We start from the raw sequence: 21256 nt of genomic DNA, 5'->3' as shown, positions 1-21256 counted from the left end.
AGTAAGTTCCTACAAGATTTTTAGTGATGGCATCTAAGATATGACACCAATAATTGAGTACTGTATTTTGCTATACAGATTTGTTAGCAATATGAAATCCTATTGTGAGGGTTAGCGGTTTTATTTATTTGGGGTTCCAAGTTAGTGTTCCCTATTCGGTTGCAAGTATTCCTCTGCAAGAACTCTGGGCTCACAACTGGACAGAAGTGAGCCGTGATTTGCACATCCCTCACTTCAAATATTATTAAGCCAGTTGAGAAATCCAGAGCTCAGCCCCTCGATGTGGTCATTCCCAGGCTGCCGATGGACAAGAAGGTGGGCATGAAGAGGCAGAAGAAGATGAGCAGCACTCTTCTGAATTTGTCCCGGAGCGTCCAGGAGCTGACCGAGGAAAACCAGAGCCTGAAGGAAGACCTGGACCGCGTGCTGAGCAACTCCCCCACCATCTCCAGACTCAAGGGTACCTTCCCCAAAGCCATTCAGTGAGGGAGGCACAGGGAGGAGGCCGTGTCTCATTCTATGAGGGAAGGCACCAGAGGGGCAGCACATGTTGTCCATGGCGCTTGCTTCCTCCAACTACAAAGACCCTAGTCCACAGCCTCACAGCAAACAGGTCCCACTAGGCAGAGTTACCCTAGTAGTAATCGCAGAATGCAGCTAAGCAGCCATCTAGGCCCTGGAGACAGAGCAGGGAACAGCAGTGTGGAGGTGCTTCATGGAGGTGACCGCATGGGACAGAAGGAGAAGGTTAAGTCCAAGCTGTCAGACAGTGAAAGTACTAAGGAGAAACGAGGAGGGCCCTTGGGGAGGCCTCACAGAGACACCGATTGCTGGGCCAGTTGTGCAGGCATCTGGGGGTGCCAGGTGGGCCAGCAGTGAGTGCAGAGGTCCAAGCGGAGGCCAGTGTTGCCCTGAAGGTAAACCACAATAGTTGCTGCCACAAAGCCTGGTGTTGAGCACCAGGGGGCTCCGAGGGGCCCTGGCTTTACGCAGGATGCGCTGTGCAGAAAAGGGGGTACTGGCAGCAGGGACTTCTGCACTCATCCTGGTGAGAGTACAGGTGGTCTGAGCCATTGTGGCAGCAGAAGTGGCAAGGTGCAGCTGGGCTCTGTGCATCTTTAAAGTGAAGCCCACAGGAAATGTGGAGACTGAGTGCAGCCTATGAGAGGGGAGGCAGCAGGGTCCAGGGTTTCTGTCTGAGTAGCTAAAAGGACAGAGCTGGCATTGTTGAGGGGGAGGGCGGCAGCACATATCTGGGGAGAAGGGACGGGTGAGATCTGAGGTGTGTGCAGAGGTAGGCCAGGAAGAGACCTGGGCTGGAGAACTGGACGTGCAAACTGATGGAGCCAAGTGGGGCCTCAAGTGGGTGTGAGTAGATGGGAGGAATGGGGTTGAGTCCTAACCCTAATGATATTTAGGAGGTTAGGAGGGGGAAGGGAGAGCCAGCAAAGCCAGGCGGGATGCCACTGGTGAGGAGCAAAACCAGGTCCAGAGGCAGCCTGAAAGCAAGTGGGAGGAGGACTAAGAATCACCCTAGGGTCCATTAGACCATCTCAAGGGACCAGTGAGGTCAAAACCTGACTGGGGGGCTGGGGTTGTGGCTCAATGGTAGAGCACTTGCCTAGCATGTGTGAGGCACTGGGTTCGATTCTCAGTATCACATATAAATAAATAAAATAAAGTCCATTGACAACTAAGAAAATATTAAAAAAAAAAAAACAAAAAACACTGGTGTAGAATCAGGAAAGGACATCCCACTAAGACACTTGGAGATGTTGGTATCAGTGATTCTTAACAGCCAAAGGGAACAGAAATGATCCAGAGCTGGAGAAAACCCTTGGGTGGCAGGACCTGCCCACCGGAGCCCTGTGGCTTTGCTGATGGGTGGTTGGGCCAAAGGGTGCCAGGACAGTCTTTGAGCAGACCTGTGTGTCCATCAGGGTACGTGGACTGGAGCAAGCCTCGGCTGCTGAGACGAATCGCAGAGCTGGAAAAGGTGAGCGGGCGTCACGCCACCCCTTGCTCAGGACCTATCTGTGCCTGAGGGGCAGTGGGGCAGCTGAGGGACACAGACTTACACTGAGCAAGTAAATGGTGACCGTCCAGCAGTCAGTACAGTGTGGACTCAGGGCAAGGCCTGAGTTGTGTCGTTCACAGCCCTCACTTTTCAGATGGCCACGCAATGTCATCAGACTCTGTGCGTAGCTGCAAGGCTGAGCACGTGACACTGGAGGCGCCCACAACCCAGCTGCTGGCTCCTGGCCAGACTTCTTTCCACTTGTTTAATATTTGAATTTGCAGAAAACTGTTCATTTACTCTCCGCTGACCAGAAAATTTAGGCAATTAACATTTCCTCACACTCCACGTGGGTGCCTCTGTTCCTATGGAACGGGTCCTTCCAGAATACTGAGCTTGAGCTCTGTGCTGTTTGGCAAACAGAGCAAACCCTGAGGGGAATGTTTACAAATAAGTTCAAAGTAGAAAATATAAGAAGTTTCTGTATGTTGTGTGTATTTACAAATAAAGCTGTTGGGAAATGCAGACAGAGCAGACGCACACGGGGGTGGGGGGCTTCTGTGGGCTGGGTGTCGGCAGCATGGAAGTGCTGGGTCACCTTCCTGACAGGACCACAGCACAGCTGAAGGTTGGGAGCAGAAAAGTTGGAAATTCAGAAAGTCTAGGGAAGCAGTGGGCTGAGTGAGCACAGGGACCAGCCATGTGTCCACCTTGCCTGCCATGTGGCCACCTTGCCTGCCGTGTGGCCACCTTGCCTGCCGTGTGGCTTGTTCCTGTCGTGCTAGTGGCTCTTTGTCCAGGCCAGGTTCTCCCCTTTTGATCACAGACTTCCAGGAACTGTGTGGACCAGTAGACTGGTTGACTCCGGTCACGTAGCAAAGCTGCTCCCACCTGCTGGAGACTGTCCCTGTGGTTTGTCCTCTGTCTCCTGAGTTCTTAACTGGAAAGCAAAGACAATGACATCTAACAAATGCCTGTTTTGCCTCCAGAAAGTAAGTTCAATGGAGAATGCAAAGCCTCACAGCTCAGAATCCCACAGACCAACTCCCCTGGCCCACTCCATCTCCAACAGCGCAGCACACAAGCATCCGCGGGACCGGCCGGAGGAGCAGGAGCGCCTCCGGGGGGCAGTGAAGAGCTTGAAGGCAGAGCGGAGCGCGCTGCAGGCGCAGCTGCAGGAGAAAGAGTAGGTTCCCACGGGGACCTTGTTTCTAGGGCTGTTGTCATGAATTTGGAGAAATGCTGAGCTCACGGTGGTTGTTGTGTAAATACTGTTTAGGACTCAAGACTTCTTATATTTTGGTTGTAAAATCAAAGTTGCTTGAATGGCCAAAAGAAGACATTTAGTTGCCACCTTAAAAGGGGGAGGTCAGGGAGAGTGCTGCAGGAGTCTCTTTATACTGAATTCCAGAGGAGTTCCCAAATTGTTCCCTGGACAGGAATTTACTGTCATTGATTGCATAAAATCAATTACATCTTAGGCAGAATGGTTTTGAAATTCAATAATATGTTTATGGCACATGATCTGTCTATCAGACAAGATGTGTAAATGCTGTAAAATGTCCAGTGCAACCCTAGGAAGGGAGTTGGGAGGCAAAGTCTCACCAATGTTTCAAGGTCTGTAGTCCCCGCCGTGCGCACTAGGCATCTGTCTCCCTGCTTCTACCTGTGGCTTCTCTGATCTGTAATGAGTGACTTCACCTGCCCATTTTCTGAGATGTTTATCTCAGGTTTGCAAGACTTCAGCAACCTTGCAACTTAGAGGTGAGTGGCCTGTGGAGTGGGGAGCATCTTATCCCCTGGGAGCTCACTGGAGATCAGGGCTTCAGGTGCTGCCAGGCCCTCTGATTGCATGAGTCCAGGGATCTAGGTGCACAGTGGAGTCGAGAAGAATCTCCTTGTTGCCTCCTGGTTCTCTGAGTGCTCAGTCACCTTGTGTTATGGTGGAAGGGAATCCCTCACACTCCACTCCTTCCACCTGAGTAGTGACCTCAGGATGCATTCATGTGAGTGATAAGTTCATTGTAAAAATTGGTATTTCATGGCCAGGCACAGTGAGTGGTGTGTGCCTATAACATCAGACTGGGGAGGCTGAGCCAGAATTGCAAGTTCAAGGCCAGCCTCAGAAACTTAGTGAGACTCTAAGCAACTTAGCAAGACCCTCACTCAAATTAAAAAAATAAAAAGAGCTGGAAATGTAGCTCAGCAGTAGAGACCCCGGGTTCAATCCCCAGTACAAAAAAAGAAAAATTAGTATTTCAGAAAAAGGTCTTTACATTAAACTGGTCATTTTGGAAGGTAAATAATTTCTGGCATTATCTGTTATGCTATTGAATACCATAGCTACCACAGACTGAGCCCTTATCATGTGACAGGCGCTCTGCTGCACACTTAGCAGGTGACAGGCACTCTGCTACACAGTTTGGGAGCATCTCTGCATGGGAACCCTGAAGGGTTAAGTCGCACAGATAGCAGTGGATCTGAGGTTCAGGCAGATGTCTTGCTCTAGAGTCTACTTTGTGGCTGCCATGCCACACACAGGTCACAGGAAACTCAGTGGAGGTGCCTGGGCAGCCTTATCCTCAGGCTCAGTGAGGGCAGGGCCCGGTGAAGGCCAGGGCAGGTCCTTCCCCGGCTCAGACCTGCACCTTTGGTGTGAACCAGAAGGTGCTGCATGTGTGACTGTGTTCCATGACTATCCTGTGGCACCTCTCCCCAGGACTTCATATGCCTTTATTCCCTTGTCTTCCCAGCCCCTGGCAGTTCCTCACACATGCTGGTATCCGTGTGCCCAATCAGGACCCTCGGGGCTGCTCTTGACACCACATCTTTAGAATCAAGGGCCTTTCCTGACCCTCCCACCTCTGGTCCACTGTCCTAAGGAAGGAGGCCAACTCCCTGCCTTGATGGCCTCTTGTTTTTTAAAATATTTTGTAGTTGTTGATGGACTTTCTTTTATTTATTTGTATGTGGTGCTGAGAATCGAACCCAGTGCCTCATGCATGCTAGGCAAGCGCGCTACCACTGAGCCACAACCCCAGCCCCAGCCTCTGGTTTTAATGAGGGTGGAAATGTCTCTGGTTCTTTCGTTCAGTGTGGAGGTGAAGCAGCTGCTTCAAGCAAAGGCCGACTTGGAGAAGGAGCTGGAGAGCATGAGGGAAGGCAAGCAGGATCGGCAAGAGCATGAGCAGGTTTTGCGGTAGGTGATACATTTCACAGAGGACCCACCCACTTCTGCATGCCAGCCTTTCCCAGTGGGGGCTCAGCACAGCCTCAGAGAGGGTTTTGCAAAGGCCATACTTCTCCCTGAGATATTTCCAGGTGTTCTTTTGCCTTTGGAGTAGAAACCCAAACTCTGGGAAGAGGCCTCCATCAGTGTTGCCTCTGTCACATCATGGCTCTGCCACTTCTGCCCCTTTGGAATGGGCCAGGGCTTCTCCCTCCAACCCACACGTTGCTGCTGCCGCAGGGAGTTGCCTCCCAGGCTCCTCCATAATAGCACTGTCACCAGAGCCAGGAAGCAACCGCCCATACCTGCACCAGCTGTTGCCAGATGAGCAGCCCAAGGCCAGGCCACACATAGGAGGAGCCAGAAAGGGAGCACTGCACACTGCAGCTTGGAGGGACCTGGAACAGGCCCCAACAGTGCCATCCATCTACATAAAGTGTCAGACAGGCAGCTCCCAGTGACAGAGCAGAGAGGACTGCATGAGCCCAGCAGAAGGGAATAGGGAATGGTCACTGATAGGCATGGGGTCCTTATGGGGGTGCCTGGAATGTTCTAGAATTAGTGTGATGATTGTCATTCTGAATAGTCTGAAAACCACCTCATTATACACTTTAAAATAATGAATTTTATATTACAAATCTTATCTCAATTTTTTACAAGACATTTATGTATTATAAGTGACCAAGAGATGATTGAAAGGGTACAGGAAGATATGCACAGGTTATTTGCAGATATTGCCATTTTATTTAAGGGACTTGAGCATCTGTGGATTTTGGCATCCTGGGAATCCTGGAACCAACCTCCCACAGATATGCAAGCATGCCTATACCAAACACTTCCTCTGGACTGGTCTAACGTCCTCATGGTGGTAATGTGATGGGAGTCGGTATTCTCCAGTGCTGAGTAGCAGAACTTTCTTTGGCAGGCAGGTTTCAGAGGTCTCAGTCCATAGATGGCCAACTCCATTGCCCAAGATGAGGCAGCACCTCAATCATGGAGGACAGCAGCTCAGGAAATGGCAACCAAGAAGCAAAGAGCTCAATTTTTTAAAATATAAGAAAACTAGATTAGAATCTAAATGGGAATGTTCAGCACTGAAGATAATTAGCAAGGTACATATTACTGAAACAAAGTAGAACATTTTCTTTTCAGGAGAAATATAATTCAGACTGTCAGAAGCCAAAATTCAATTGAAAAGGCAGGTACACAAAAACAAGTTGTTTGACTTTAGCATCTGTAGTAAGGAAATATTCACATTGTTTATTAAAAACTCCAAGCTATAACTTCCTGTTCATGGTTCACGCTATGACTTCTTCTTCTTGTTTGTTTCTCATGTGTGGTGCTGGGGCTTGAACCCAGGGCCTTGCACATGCTGCATGCAATGGCTACTCTTCAGAGTTCTGACAATGCTTCGGGGATCAGGCTGACCCTGGAGATCCCCAGCCTCACCCTTACAAGGCTCCCAGCTTGGGGGACACATTAGAAAGTTCTGTCCTGCAGTGGGGCTTCTGGTGTACCAGGGAGGTGGCCGTGGGCTCTCTGCACCCTGTCTAGCATCTGTCTCTGCACAGACCTTCCTGCTGAGTTGTGCAGGGGCCCTTCCTCACATAGTGACTGATAGGTGTCATCTTTTCTTTTTCCACTTTAGAGAGGAAATTCAAACACTCACCAACAAGTGTCAAGAACCGGAAGAAGCCAAGAAAGAGGAGCCCAGCGCTCCCATGGAAGTGACTCGAGAGGTACGGCTTCATTCCCATTGGGCACTGGGACTCTCAGCTGACAGCAACACACATGCTTATCCTCACGCCCAGAGCCTTTCCTGACTGATGTTGGCCGTCCCACCTCTGTTAGTCAATGTCTGTGATGTGGGTGGTGTGTACAGAAGTTAGGGGCTATGGTTGACCCCAGGTCAGTGGATTGACCTCTCAGACTGGTGTTGGGTCTTGGACATTTGGGCTGGTGAGAGATCTTCCAGACCTCAAGCATGCGGCAAGTTCAGCTCTGTAGCAGGGGCTCTCTGACTATATCAAGGAGGCTGCAGAGGCCCAAAAGGCAAGTCCAAAATATGCTGCTCTCTCTGGGGGACTCAGGTCTCTTCCCTTCTATCCCTGATTTCTGGCTCATGTGGTGCTGAGTGACAGTGTGGTGAGGACCTGGCCACTGACCCTCTTTGCCTATTTAGATGGATGCAAGGAGACAGCTGTGGCTGAGGCAGGCATGTGAGGGTCACCTGCCCTTCCCTGACCCAGGGGTCAGCTAGGTGGCTCTGTCCCTGTTAGCCCTGGGCTACCTGCACTTCTACCTCCTTGTGAGTCTTTTCCCAATGCATAGATTCTTGAGATGGCAGGTGTGGTCTGACTCAGTCTAAAAGGGAACAACTTAGGTGTTAAAATCCCGTGGCCACTGTTTGCTTCAGAGGGCTTGTCGTGTCAATGTGTGGTGGATGAAGCCAGTGTGCTTTAGAAGGGTCCAAAACGAGCCCAGGTTGCAGCCTCTTCTGCAGTCCCTTCCTGTGACCCTTCTTCTGCCTGCCACAGACCTGAGCAGGGCCTGGAATGCCCTAGACCTGCTGCAGCAGGACCAGTGTCGGCTGTGAGGGGCTGGCAGGTGGCGGTTCCCTGGGCCTCCGGGAGGATGGGCCTGTAGGACTGTCACCTGCTGGTTGTGGAACATAAAGGGGCTTTTGTTTGGTTTTGATCTGGACTGGCTTTCCTCTTTCAAGGCTGGTTTACTTAGCTGGATTCTAATTTTAGGGTCTTTTTATTCAAAGCCAGCTCAAGAGCAGAAGGCAAACTGAAAGGGAGTTTGGAGAAGCTGCTCAGTACATTTTCAGTTACAAATCCAGACACCACAGCACTGCCAGCTGGGGGAAGCCCGTGGTTCGTTGCGTGTGTGCCAGCCGGGCCCAGGCAGGCTGTGCAGCAACTGTGACCGTGGCACACCCTACCGGCATTGTGCGTGCTGCGTGAACAGCGAGAGTCCATCTCAGTCCTTTGTGAAAACATTGCTGCTGCTCAGACAGAGCGTGTGGTTTTATGCTGTCCCCAAGGGCATGCTTTTGTGGAGGTTTTTCCAGTGCTCTGGATAATGTTCTAAATAACACAGAGTCACTGTCCCTTCCCACTCTGTGCACCCTCATGGTTCATCCACTCATCTGATTGCCACACTGCCCACCCCAAGGGACACAGGCCTCTACTGAGTGTTCTCCTGGCCTCTCATTGTTGTCTGGTGGTATACCTAGGGCATTGTGTGTGACAAGCTGGGCCTGAGTGCCTCTCTGATCTGTGTCATACACAGGATGTCACTGAAACCTCTTCTGCAAGTAAAGTGCCCTTGGGGACCAGGGAGGCTACAGGACTTACTGATTTGTTACTTGGCTACTTCTGTAGCCCTGACCCCTGAGAGGTGCTCAGCAATAAAGAAACGTCAGGGTTTCTGCCCATTATTAACTTTCAAAGTCATACATCCCTTAGGGAGGAACCCCTTTCCCGTAGACCATGGGGACGGAAAGAGGCTTTGTGTGTGCACCTCTGTCTCTGGCCTGCCCAAGGTTTCTGTAGATCCTCAAAATGGAGAAAAACAAGTATGTGCTCTTGTGTTATTAGTGTCTTGGTTGAACACAGAAGACCATCATAGCAATAGTTTCCTCTCTGTACAATAACTAGATACAGATAAATCAGGAAAGGAGGCCTTGGTATAAATTGCTTGTCCCTCCTGACTCATGTTTTGACACCTCAGAAGGATCCAGCTTCATATTCCAGGGCCACCTGCTTGCTTTGAGATCTGTACTGCAGGGTCTGTTGCTTCCCAGTAACTGGGATTTAAATTTTCCACTAACTCTGTTCAGAGGCCACATCAGTAAGATGGCAGAGAAGTTCTTTTTCTCCAGGAATTATATCCTTAATCCGTTACCACACCTCTCTCAGCTGAGGCTTTAGGAGGTTTCACTTGGTGTCAAAATTTCGTTCAACGTTTTTGTTCTGGCATCTTCTTACATGACCTTGAGATTTGTGTTCCTGCACATGACAGGAGCACATTGAGGATCCCAGGCTTCCCATTGTCCTCGCCGAGACTGGGGCCACAGAAGGCATCACTATAGTCTGCAGAGAGGCGGTGACGGGTGCTGGCTGCAGTCCATTCTGCAGTAGTGAGGAGCCGCAGCAAACTCAAGAGCACGGTGTGTTGCTCATTCCTGAGCTGGCCGTGTCCCCATCGGTGCAGTATTGAGCAGTCAGTACAAAGAATAAAGTGGGTCTTCAGTTATGACATGAGAGATGCCTATGGCCTGTTTGATGGAAACAACCCCTACCCCTCAAAAGTGTATATGTGTAGATACATAGATTCCTTTTTACTGAAAAAAAAAATTTTTTTTACTTTGAAGTATATCTGAAAGTACTGTCAGAATTAGCTTTTACTCCAGTGAAGTTATAAGCATTCTTCCCTTTCTTTTGTCTGAATTTTTCTTTTTTGGTACCAAGGATTGAACCCAGAGGCACTTAACCACTGAGCCACCTCCCAGCCCTTTTTAAAATTTTTTATTTTGAGACAGGATCTCACTAAGTTGCTGAGGTTGGCTTTGAACTCATGATCCTCCTACCTTAGCCTCCGGATCCACTGGGATTATAGGCAGGTGCTACCTCCCCTGGCTGGATTTTTCTTCGGAAGCATAATTAACTTTGCTTCTTTCCTGCTTATAAAAGCATTTCGTTTTGGCTAAGTGTGGTGCTTGCCTGTAATCCCTGTTAATCGAGAAGCTGACACCAGAGGATCACAAGTTTGAGGCCAGCCTCAAAATAAAGTTTTACAAGGGCTGGGGGTATAGCTCAATGGTAAAGTACTTATCTAGCATGTATGATGCCCTGGGTTTAATCCCCAGTATCAGAAAAAAAAAAATCCATTTTAAAGAAAAGGAAGAGTGGCATTAACTGGAAGGTCAGTGTTGTTCTGAGTAAGGGTGTCTGCTCCCAGCCATTCTGGGAGAATGGTTAATTGTAGGTTAAAACGGAGCAGTGCCTCACCAAATTTATATGCATATCAAACTCCATTTTTGTTTTAGCTATCTGCCCGGAGTTGTTGGAGTCATTGTTCCTCCATCTTCTAAGTGGCTGATTTTACCTTTTGGTCACATTGGCATGAAATATGAGACAGACTTGTACCTCACTTGAGTGGAATGAGGGTCTGAGAATGAGTCAGGGTCAAGGGAGGCCATGAAGCCTTTCAGGGGACAACTCAGAACACTACAGCTAGGTGGCAGCATGTGGACCCAGGTGACGAGATGCACACCCAGAGAGCCCAGTGATGGGTGGCTGTGCTGATGTGTGGGATTTGTCTGGTCAGGCACAGTGAGACCCCCAGACATAATGACTGTCACAGAGGTCCACCCTCACACACCCCTAGAAACAGGAGCAGGCGTGCCACATGGGGATGCATAGGGGTGCAGGGGACAGGTAGGAGGCAGCAGTAAAGTATGGCCCAGGGCCTTTGCTCTAGGCAGGACCAGGTGAGGCAAGGGCAGGTGAGGATTGGCTGGGTTGAACAATTCTCGTGGGTACCTGGCCCTGGGTGCTAGGGGGCAGGGGACACTAACTTGGTGTATGAGGGTCACACAAGGGAGCTAGGTGGTGGTGTGGGGTGGGCTTGGGTGAGTTGCATATGAAAAGTTTCTCACAGGGAAGTCCTTCTTCCCTAGGAAGTGGTGCCTCTCTCCAGGGTCAGCAGGCCCAAATGTCACAGCATCATATAATACAGAAAGTAAAAGGCTTGGTTTCTATACCTAGTGGCCTGCTGATTCTGTTGGGCCATGCACCAGGCCACATGCATGCACCAGGCATCTCGGCTGCACATTCATGGCCGGAAGCTCACATCTCTCTATGAGGGCCTTCTGTACGGATGGGCTTCTCCACTGAGCTTTAGATGTCAGAGAAATAGTTCAGTATTTTAATTTTTATTGAGAATTGTCCTTGTGGATAATAAATGATAGAAATCAGTGGTATTTTAATGGTCACAGTAGCAATTCCTGTTTCTTTGTATCAAAAGCCTTGCTAGAAATATCTTACCTGTAATCCCAGAAACATCATTGTCAAAATATAATATTCAACTTCAAAAATATCCAAAAAAGGACTGCAGAAAACCAGGTAATTTCCCCCCACAGTGCTAGGGATTGGGCTCAGGGCCTTGCCCATGCTAGGCCAGCATTGCCACTGAGCCACACCCCAGCCCTGAAAGGGTGCTTCTCAAGTCACAGATGGCTATTGGAAAGTGCGTGGCCATCTGTGGGTGAGCGCCCTGCAGATACCGCAGTGGCAGGACAGACTCCTCCTAGGAGATTGCTTCCAGATGAGTCCAGGGCCCACGTGCTTACCGGGCATCTCGAGGGTGTGGTGGGCAGTGCGGGAACAGGTCCTCCTCAGAACGAATAAGATTCATCCGTAAGTGCGGCCTGCCGTCTGCCAGGTGATGTCCTGCCAGGTCCTTACAAGATCTTCCCTGCACCAGCCCGTCCACCTTCCATTTCCTGTAGGCCTGCGGAGAGCTCTGCACACCCCCTCCCAGCAACAGGCACTCTCAGCAAGACTCTGAAGTGGATTCTGGGCCAGAGGGCTGCCCCCAGCCCCTGTCCCCCATCCCCTGCTCCGATGGAAGGAAAGAGTCTGCCGCACGGACGCTGCAGGCCAGCTGGAAGGCCCACAGACACAAGGTGAGCTCTCCCCAGAGGGCCTGGCGCTTGTGCTCCCCGCTGTTTGCCCAACTGCAGAAGGTGTTCAGTTGTTCATGAGTTCTGTCAACTGGCACTGGCCTTTGTGCCAGGCACCAGGCTGGTGCCATTGATGTCTAGGAAGAGGCACAGGAAGGGCGAAGGGGGAGAGGAGTCTCCAGGAAGATCACTGTGGCTACTCCTTGGAGAGTAAACAGGATTCCATTTTTTTTGCTACACAGAAATAAGGCAGTGGTGGGTTCTGGAACCCTGTTAGCTCACCTGGTTTGTCATACGACCCAGCAGGTGCCCTGGGTGGGTTGCAAAAAATTGCATGCAACCACATCCCAGAAATGTACCCCTGCTAGCCCCGAGCTGCATCCAAGAGCTCAGGAGCACTTCAGTTTATGGACACAAATAATGTGGAGAATTGAACTTACCCACAGCCAGCCCTCCTCAGGGGCGCCCTGGGAGGCCTGCAGGAGTGGTCCATCTTATCGGGAATATGGAGGGTCTTCGTTGATAGGCAGCTCTGCAGACAGCCCATCCGCAACAGGCTGGGAGACTCCTCTCTGCCCCTCGGGTGAGGGAGGAAAAGTGCTCTCTCCTGAGCATCTGGGGGGCTCTTCAGGGGTCCCTACCACTGAGACTGCAGTTCTTAAGAGGCATGGTGTCCTCCGGTGAGCTTAGTCTCTAAAAGGTCTACCTAGTGTTAAAAATAAGTTATCACCTTTCCCCCAATTGAACAAACAAATTGACCTTCTCTCCTTGCCTGCACCTCACAAGACCTTGGTTCTAGTAGGCCATTGAAGCCTCTTGAAATCTTTGTTTCTTCCCAGCTTTTATTATTAAGACTTTTCAAAACTTAGGGAAAAGTGGAAAGAACTTATGATATTCAACAGTATACTGGACTCATCTTGCCAGCACCTGGATTCAAGGGTAGTTAATACTCAGCCATATTTCTTTTTTATATATATAATATTTTCCCCAGACACACTCGAGAGAAAGCTTCAGATATGAAACATTAGTACATATCTTCTAAGAAGGACTTTTTCCTATTTAACCACAATGCCATTATCTTTTTTTGAGGAGGGTGGGTACTGGAGATTGAACTCCAAGGCACTCAACCACTGAGCTGCATCCCCAGTGCTGTTTCGTATTTTATTAGAGACAGGGTCTTACTGAGTTGCTTAGCACCTCACTGTTGCTGAGACTGGCTTTGAACTTGTTATCCTCCTGCCTCAGCCTCCTGAACCACAGGCATGTGCCACTGTGCCTGGCACACAATACCATTATTGCACCTAAGAATATAACAATAATTTTCTATGCTGGGTGCTTCATATTCAGATTCCCCAAATGTGCCAGGAGCCATTCCTAGCTGTCAATTTCAAGCTGAGATCCAGGCATGGTTGGATTGGGCTCCTCACTGGTTGGTTAGGTCTTGGTGTGATTTCCAGCAGTCCCCTCCTCCACCTTCTCTTTTCTTTTTAAAGACATTTCTTTCTGACGAGTGCAGGCCCCAGTGCCTTATTGGCTGTTCCACATCTCAGATCTGATTGCTTCCCATGGCGTTGTTTAATTTGTTCCTCTGTCCCTCTGTTTCCTAAGTGAGAAGTTCTACTGGAAAGAATATCTCGTAGGTGAAACTGTGTTCATCCCACAAATGAGATGGGTGGTCCCACCTGTGTGTCAGTGTGGTGACTGCTAGCTCTTGCCTAATGATGAAGCAGTAGCCTGCAGAGGGAGAGTCTGCCCAGTGACCATCCTGCCCTGTCCTCTAACTTAGACTTAGTAACCCCCAAGACACTGCCCTTGTCTTCCCACTCTCATCCTTCTATTTTGTAAAGCAGGGTTTTCCTCTTGAGCACAGGGACCTGCCTTCCATGCTTCCTCCCATCCTCCCCACCAGCCACACGGGGGACCTGTGGCTCCTAGCTCTTGCCAGCTTTCCTGCCCGAGATGCCCTTCTCTCCCTTCTCCTGGTCTACTTGCAGGGACTCTCTGGGTTTAGTGGATGGCAGCTGGACCCCTGCACTGCCCTGAGTTCCCCTGTTCCCGGTCCTCCTAAGCAGACAGCCCAGTCTCTAGCTGTTTCCCTTCAAGTATTAAGGAAATGCCAGTTTCAGAGTAAAGTGTTGTTTTGATGGTCACCTTCAGCAGATCAAGTGACTCTCCCCGTCTGTCTGTTTCCTTCTCAGGGTTGGGAGGAATGTAACTATGGACTCAACACCTTTTATTTTTTTAGTCTTTTAAAAAAATTAATTACAGACATTATTCTGTTTATCATTCAAATGGCCCTGAATTAGGCCTGGGAGCCCTTTGATCCGGCTCCTGCGCCTTCCTGTGCAGGGCTGGACTTGCTGTCTCAGCCATTAAGGTCAGAAGTGACTATTTTCAGCTCTTATTGACTCAGAGCAGAGCAAGATTAAGGATGGAAACTATTGTAAGGAATTCATCCTTCTCATGTTAATTCATTTTTAAAATTTTCTTTATTTCAGAAAAAAAAAAAGGCTGTCCTGAATGAGGTAAGCAAAGTTAATTTCACCAATTTGAAATAACCTGCCTTGACTTTGGAGCACAGTAACCAAGGGGATACTCAAAGACACATCAAGTCCTGGTTTTTAAGAAATCAAACCAAACCAACATTAGACTTAGGATGCCTGAGTAATAGAAACATTGGATGTTTATTGGAACAATTTTACACTTTCAAATTCATTCATTAGTTCCTTCTTTCAATACACTTTCACTTATCAGTCTGTGTCAAGCAATCTGGTGAGCTGAATTACAACTCTGGTCAGGGCAGGGGTCAGGACTGCCGACCTACAGGCTAGGAGGGTCCCTGTGACGAAAGACCAGGAGAAAAGGGACAAAAGGGGCACCGTTGGCAGGAGAGCTGTCAGAGACGAGGAGCTAGGTGTCCATGTGGCTAACAGAGCAGTGAGAAGAAGCTAGAGGGGAGGTCATTAATAAGATGGGGTGTATTAGGAACCTTCGAGAGCAGTGAGGGTCTGAGCCACCACCCCCTTTTTAGTAATGCACTGAGAAAAATAAACCTTTACCTTGTTCAAGACTTGGAGGCCTCTCTGCCTCTCCACCTTCTCTCTGGCCCTTCTGGGACTGCAGTATTTTTCCATCTGGGCTGCGGGGAAGACTGCAGCCTCCAGCCCTGAGGATGGGCAGCTGGCTGCAGGACTTCCCGCTGGCTTCTTCCTGCTACTCTGTGGGCTGAGCAGTTAGATGAGGTGATCCAGGCAAGGACTTTGAGCCCTGATGCTGCCTGGCTGCCAGGTGCTCCAGCAGGCAGCCAAAGCTCTGCCTGGCTCCTGGGGCTGTGCTTCCTATGAAGTTGCTGTCCTTGAAACCCTGTTAGCTCACCTGATCCCTCAGACAGCCCAGCAGGTGGCCTGGGTGGGTTGCAGAAAAACTGACTGTACACAACCCACATTCTGGAAAGGCACCCTTGCCAGAGAGCTGATGCTGTGTTCAGGGCTGTGCCTTGCGAAGCGCAGGCCTCAGTGAGGGGCTCCTAATAGCAGTGGGACCCTCCCAGACTTCCTGGAGTCATATCTGCAGTACACCCTGGGCATGCTGCAGGCTTGGCACCCGAGGCTTCAGGTGGACAGTTCAGGTCCAGGTCCTTGTGGCAGGAGCTCCCCTTGCTAGCAGGTACTGGACTGCCAGAGTGGCCTGCCACTCTACATTTAGGAAGTTCCCTTCTTGTCTTCAGCCATGGACACCAAGTGCCACATCAGTACCCAATTCCTGGCCTCTCCATCCTCAACCTGCTTATTCATATGGTGCCATCCTTGCCTCCTGGCCAGCCCTACCCCGTAGCCATTCCCCTGTCCTTACCAGCTGTGATGGCCATTTCAAATGTCACTGTCTGGCCTTGCTCCTGTCTTCTGTTACTCCCACGGTACCTGCAGTTCTGAGGCCCTGCCTTCCCCTTGCCCTGTGGTCTTTGACGCGCTGGTTGTCCCCCCTTCCTGGCCTGCCACACCCTGCTTATGCCTTGACTGCCTTGTTTTGTGGTTCAGGGTCATCGTACTTTCCTGTAGACCCCTTCTCTGGGGAGTCCTCGTCCTGCCTTCTCTGCCCTTGCCCCACTGAACGACTGGAGGAAAGCACATGACGTGACCCCGGCCAGGTAGCCTTCATCACTGCCCAGGGCCCCCTCGTCAGTTCACCCCGAGTCCATGAAACCCCCATGTTGTCCTCTGTAGCTGTCCCCAGCTCTGCCCCCACTCTCAGCTGATCATCTTGCTTCTGATCCCACTGAGAAACAGAAGTTGTCAGAGACCTTCAGCTACAGCAGGGCCACCTCCACCCCTAGGACAGCCACAGTTAAAAAACTAGACAACAAGAAGCCCTGGTGGGAGGGTGGAGCCCTGGTGCTCTGCTGGTGGGGATGTGATGCCGTGCAACTTAGCACACCAGGAACATGAGCTCAGTCAGAAGCCAGGCCACACGTTGTGTGACAAGAAGTGTCCAGAAGAGGTGACTCAAGGAGACAGAAAGTGGGTCACTGGCTGCCAGGGCCAGGGGCAGCAGAGGATGGGAAGTGATGGCTGACAGCCCAGGATTTCCATGTGGGATGAGGGAGAAGACCTAGAGTAATAAGGCAGTGGTCACACAACAGTGTATGGAGTTAATTCCACTGCCTTGTACCCTTGATGTGTATTTTACAATTTTTTAAAAAACTTCAAAATATAAGAACACAAGAGCCCTTCCTCATCCTCCTCCCACTACCAGGCTCCAGGCTCCTGCTGAAAGCCACCAGCTCCCTGAGTGCTGGAAGGGGATCAGGGGCTCACTTCCAGCAGCAGCCAGGGCCCCATGCCCATCAGTCCCGTCCCCCCCCCCCCCCCCCGTGCGTCTTGATTCCATCAGGATGCAGACATGGGAAGTGCTCCCTGGGCCTGCTCCCCTCCATCTGTTGTCCTGATTCTTTGACTCCCCAAACTCCAGCTCTGCAGTTGCTCACCTCCCTTTTAGAACCCACCTGTCCCTATCCAGCAGTCACCAGCTGCTCAACCCAGAGTGGGTCTTTCCCAAGGATCAGCCTGTGACTTGACCTCCTTGAGCCTTTGGTGCTTGGGTTTCTTCTTGGTGGTGCTTCTCATCTCAGGGTCTGCAGTGTCTCTGCCTTGACTCTCCTCCAGTGGCACCCAAGGGCAGAAGGACCCTGCAGAGTCCCACCTCCCAGCCAGCAGGCTCCTCCCCGACCCCAAGACCACCCCGCCACCCGCAGGCCTGGATTCCACCATCTCAGGTTACTGTGGAACTCTCACTTTTCACCTCCAGACCTGCTCTTCCCCCGGCACTGCTCATCTTCAGACACGATGCCCACCGTATACCTGCTTGCCCCCCCTTTCCCCAACATCCTACCTCCGATCCAGCCAAACCTGAAGCTGCCTGCAAAGTGAACAAAACTTGGCCTCTTCTCCCTGGTCTGCAGCTCCCGCCATAGCCCAGACCCCTAGACCGTAGCAATAGTTTCCCCTCCGCCCCCCATGATTTAATCCCTTGTAGCAGCCAGGCAGATGTTTTAGAATGTCAGCTAGTACCTCGCCTTATCTTCCTGTCACACTTAGACAAGTCCAGAGTTGTTCCTACCAACCTGCATGCTGACCACGTGCCAGCCCTCTAGCCTGGTGTCCTCCGGCGCACCTTGAGTCTGGCACATTGCTGCCACGGGGGCCCTGTGTGTTGCGCCCTCTGCCAGGAAGGAGCCTCCCCCCGCCTTCAGTCTTGCCCCTCACTTTATTCAGAACTGGGCTAGAAAGTATATCTAGCCCGAACATCAGAGCCTCCTGAGTGCCCACACCCATCGCTCCCACCCCATGCCCTGGGTTAATTCTCACAGCATGTGGCAGTGACACTTGCCCTAGAATGCTAGCTCCCTGCAGGTAGGGCCCTCCTGTCTTTCCTCCACTGGATCCCTAGTTCCTAGAACAGGGCCTGAGATTCTGAACCACCTTTTGCTGGATATCAGCTTTGCACATGCTAGATGCCCCTGAAAGCTGTGTGTGGAAGGATTCAGGAAGTGTGTTCTTAATGAATGAGCGAGGGAAGGGTCCAGAGACCCCACGGGAGGATGAGCACGTGCTGTCTCTGAAGTAAGATGATGATGAGACCCACTTTATAGTGTCACCGAAGGGCTGTGTCACCACATGCAAGCTTAGGGCACAGAGGATCCTCCCGTGCCTTCCCTCAGTCTTTGGATGGCTTCATTTTCAGCCAGTGCAGTCACCTGTCAACCGGCAGTACTTCTTGTGAGGCTCCTGGGTCGGCTGGGTGGCTGCTGTTCTTCAGTGGGTTATGTATCCTTCATAACTGGTGGCCTCTCCCCTTCCCTTGCATACTCGCACCTTAGTCTGTGTATATGACATTTCCATCACCTTGCCTTCAAGAAAAAGTGAAAGGGCTTGTCTTGTCCTGACAGTCTAGACCTCTCACACTGGCTTGTCATTCTCCTAAGTGTTCTGAGAGCAGCGAGTGCTCTGCCACACGGGAGAGTTTGAACCAGACAAGAGGCAGGGTCATTCAAAACCCTGTGCTTCCCCCAAACGGCAGGGCCTCAACTCAGGCCTTGGGAACACCTGTGCTCACTCTTAAGAAAATCACTAGTTTAAAGGCCAAAGGATAAGTAGGTCCCTTGTGATTGTTCTGGAGATCTTTGGTTTTTAGAAGATGCCTCTAATGTAAATGAAACAGTAAACTCTCCCAACCTGAAAACACGCTGTGTGAAGCACGGGCTGATGCCACAGCCGCGGGGTCCACCTAGCATCTGGCTTGTGCGTGTGCCACAGTGGTTCTGTCCCCTGTGGCGTGAGGCGCCTGAGCCTTTTCTTCCGGGTGGAAGAGTGGTGAGGGAGAATGAGGGAGAAGGCTCTGAGCTGCTCTTTCGATTACACAGTAGTACAGGAAGGCGTTTCCTCTGCCCGTACAACTTTTCCTTCTAGAATCTTCCTTACCCTCCCCACCATTTTCCAGGGAAATTTAAGTTTTCCTCTCCCTCTTTTTTTCCCTGCAGGCGGCCACTTTGCTCCAGGCAGTTTTCAGGGGACATCTATCCCGAACAAAGCTGTTACTGAGCAAATCCTGTGGTTCAGAATCTCCGGGACTGCTGGGTGTTCCAGAGCAGGTAACATCCAGGTGGCGGGACGCAGGCCCAGTTCTCTCCATCGCCTCCTCTCTCGTGCTTCATCAGCCAAGGAAAGCTCACTCGGGCTCTGTCTCGCTGTCTTGCCTGCCGGGTGGGTGTGCCCCACACTCCAGCCTGTGAGCCCAGCTGCTGCACCTCTGGTGCTGGCCCCGGTGGACTCCGTCTTAGAGGCCAGATTGTCTGAGGTCTGGAGACGCAAGTGGCACATTTGCCTCGCAGTGAAGCCAGGTGCTAGTACAGGTTTATGCTCCCATGTCCGCCCCTTCCTCAGCAAAGAAGATGTTTATTTAAGAATCTCCAGAGTTTCAAAATGAACACCCTACAAGCAGGAATCTGATTAGGACAGCAATAATGGGGGACACCTGAGAAGGCACTTGTTCAGCCCCCCCATGCTTGGTTGCTGCACACAGAGCCATGCCGGCAGGGCTTGCCAAACTGTTCTCTCCCTGTTGTTATTATACTGCAGAGCTCACCCACGCCCTGTGTCCCAAGCCCCAGTGCCCAGGCTGAGAGCAACCCAGGGCAGGAGGAGGCCATCGCCACCATCCAGTCTGTCCTCCGGGGACACCTGGCTCGAGCCAAGCTCACCAGGTGAGTGGGGGTCAAGGTATGCAGCCATGCTGTGTCATGGGGGAAGCCCCGTGCAGGGGCATGGCAGTGAGCTGGTGCAGTGCCTGCTGTCTGTGAGCCAGGTCCTGGCCTGTAGCCATGGCCGGAGTTAGACCTTCTGGGAAATTCCTCACATAGCCATGGCACGGGCCACAGGATCTGGTCTTCTACAGGAGGGCTTCCTAGAGGTTCATCTTGGTGCTGGGTGGAAACAAGATGAAGGGGTCGATGCCACCTTGGCAGGGCAACCATCAGTTGGCAAACTGTTGTCAGCCTGGGCTAACACACCTTCCCTTTTTAAAGAAAAATGTGACATGATCCCAGAGTTCAGCAAGACACAGGTGTTGCCAGGACCCTCCCGCAGCCACCCGCCACACAGGACAGACTGGGTCCCTGCATCCCTGCTAGAGTGCCCATTTTGGTCAGCTCACAAAGGTGGCGTTTGCAGAGTGTGAAGGGGCTGGGACCCCAGGCAGGCGTGCTGCTCCCTGTCCCACCCTGTAGTCACAATCATTCTCCTCCTCGGACCCTGTGCTGCATGGCAGAAAATGGCAGCTACCCATTGCTTTTGAGTGTGCAGCTTCTCTCCTCAAAGGAGAGCCAGACAAGTCTGAGCCTCAGTTCGCAACCACGTGGTGTAGGACGTGCCAAGGGCTTGGTTTAGGTTGCCACCACCCCGGGGCCGTCAGCCAGACCAGGAGGTGGGCGGCTGTGTGTTGTGGTCATGTTCACTGGGAACCAGAGATGGAGGGGGCAGGAAGACGGCTGCAGTCAGCTTATAAACCTGCACGGCCTGACCTCCGTGTGGGCCTGAGGACGTTTGAGGCTCTTGGGCCAGAGCACAGTGTCCATATGGTGGGACAACTGCCCAGGCAAGTTGGTGAGCACTGTCCAGGCCCACGTCTTTCTGTCTTCCAGCTCCGGTGGTAAAAGGACAGCCACCACCGTACCTAGCAGAGCTGCTCCAGCCATGCACCCAGAGACCTCCCCACCCTCCTGGACAGCTTCTCCTGGTAAGGACACAAGGAGCCGTGGGCCCTCCAGAGGTTAAGCCAAAAGAATAGCCACCTTGTAGGCAGCTTGGGCAGGTGAGGAGGCAAGGGAGGCTGTCACACGGTGGCCACCACCCCGGAAACCAGGAAGACCCTCTTCCAGTGTCCTCCCTGGCGGGGCACTTGCTCACGGAGCTCCTTGCTCAGCTCTGCTGACCACACATCCACTCTGTTGCCCAGCTTTGTGTCCTCGTTCTCCTCAGCTACAGCCTGAGCTAGGGGTTCCCTCTTTGTCCGTCCTGTTTGTTTGTTTATTTGTTGTGCCCCTGCTCCACCCATCCTGAGGGTGATCCCCACAGGCCCTGGACTTTCTCCGGGGTCACTCTGCTCATGTGCAGAGTGGGGAGTGGTGCAGAGACGGCTGGAAATCCCTCTCAGCCCCCACATCGACGAACCTGAGTCCTGCCTCACGCTTAGTGCAGACCTGCAGTGGCCTCTATCGCTGGAGAGCTGGCGGGAGTGACAAGGCGGTGGGAGGCTGGGGGCC

General features: G+C 51.5%; 1 protein-coding gene and 1 long non-coding RNA gene across 4 annotated transcripts in view; one reads left to right on the top strand and one right to left on the bottom strand.

Annotated features, from left to right (window-relative positions):
* Nucleotides 1–21256, top strand: part of Iqce (IQ motif containing E) — a 48415-nt gene that overhangs the window by 23105 nt on the left and 4054 nt on the right. For all 3 annotated transcript variants that reach the window (XM_021720576.3, XM_013365472.4, XM_040276815.2), the window contains 10 exons: nucleotides 297–460; nucleotides 1941–1996; nucleotides 3007–3203; nucleotides 5112–5216; nucleotides 6895–6985; nucleotides 11767–11943; nucleotides 14439–14465; nucleotides 18977–19087; nucleotides 19575–19699; nucleotides 20636–20730. In XM_021720576.3, the coding sequence (XP_021576251.3) occupies nucleotides 297–460; nucleotides 1941–1996; nucleotides 3007–3203; nucleotides 5112–5216; nucleotides 6895–6985; nucleotides 11767–11943; nucleotides 14439–14465; nucleotides 18977–19087; nucleotides 19575–19699; nucleotides 20636–20730 (1148 nt within the window). The remainder of the gene's footprint in view (nucleotides 1–296; nucleotides 461–1940; nucleotides 1997–3006; nucleotides 3204–5111; nucleotides 5217–6894; nucleotides 6986–11766; nucleotides 11944–14438; nucleotides 14466–18976; nucleotides 19088–19574; nucleotides 19700–20635; nucleotides 20731–21256) is intronic.
* On the bottom strand, nucleotides 5968–11771 carry LOC144367422 (uncharacterized). The gene is made up of 2 exons (XR_013426779.1): nucleotides 11020–11771; nucleotides 5968–6283 (listed from the first exon to the last, which is right to left on the bottom strand). It is a non-coding gene; the product is annotated as an uncharacterized LOC144367422 (long non-coding RNA).

This window comes from Ictidomys tridecemlineatus, chromosome 10 (genome assembly GCF_052094955.1).
Source record: "Ictidomys tridecemlineatus isolate mIctTri1 chromosome 10, mIctTri1.hap1, whole genome shotgun sequence".
In the NCBI taxonomy this organism is placed as follows: domain Eukaryota; kingdom Metazoa; phylum Chordata; class Mammalia; order Rodentia; family Sciuridae; genus Ictidomys; species Ictidomys tridecemlineatus.
This window is presented reverse-complemented; position numbering and strand designations above follow the sequence as displayed.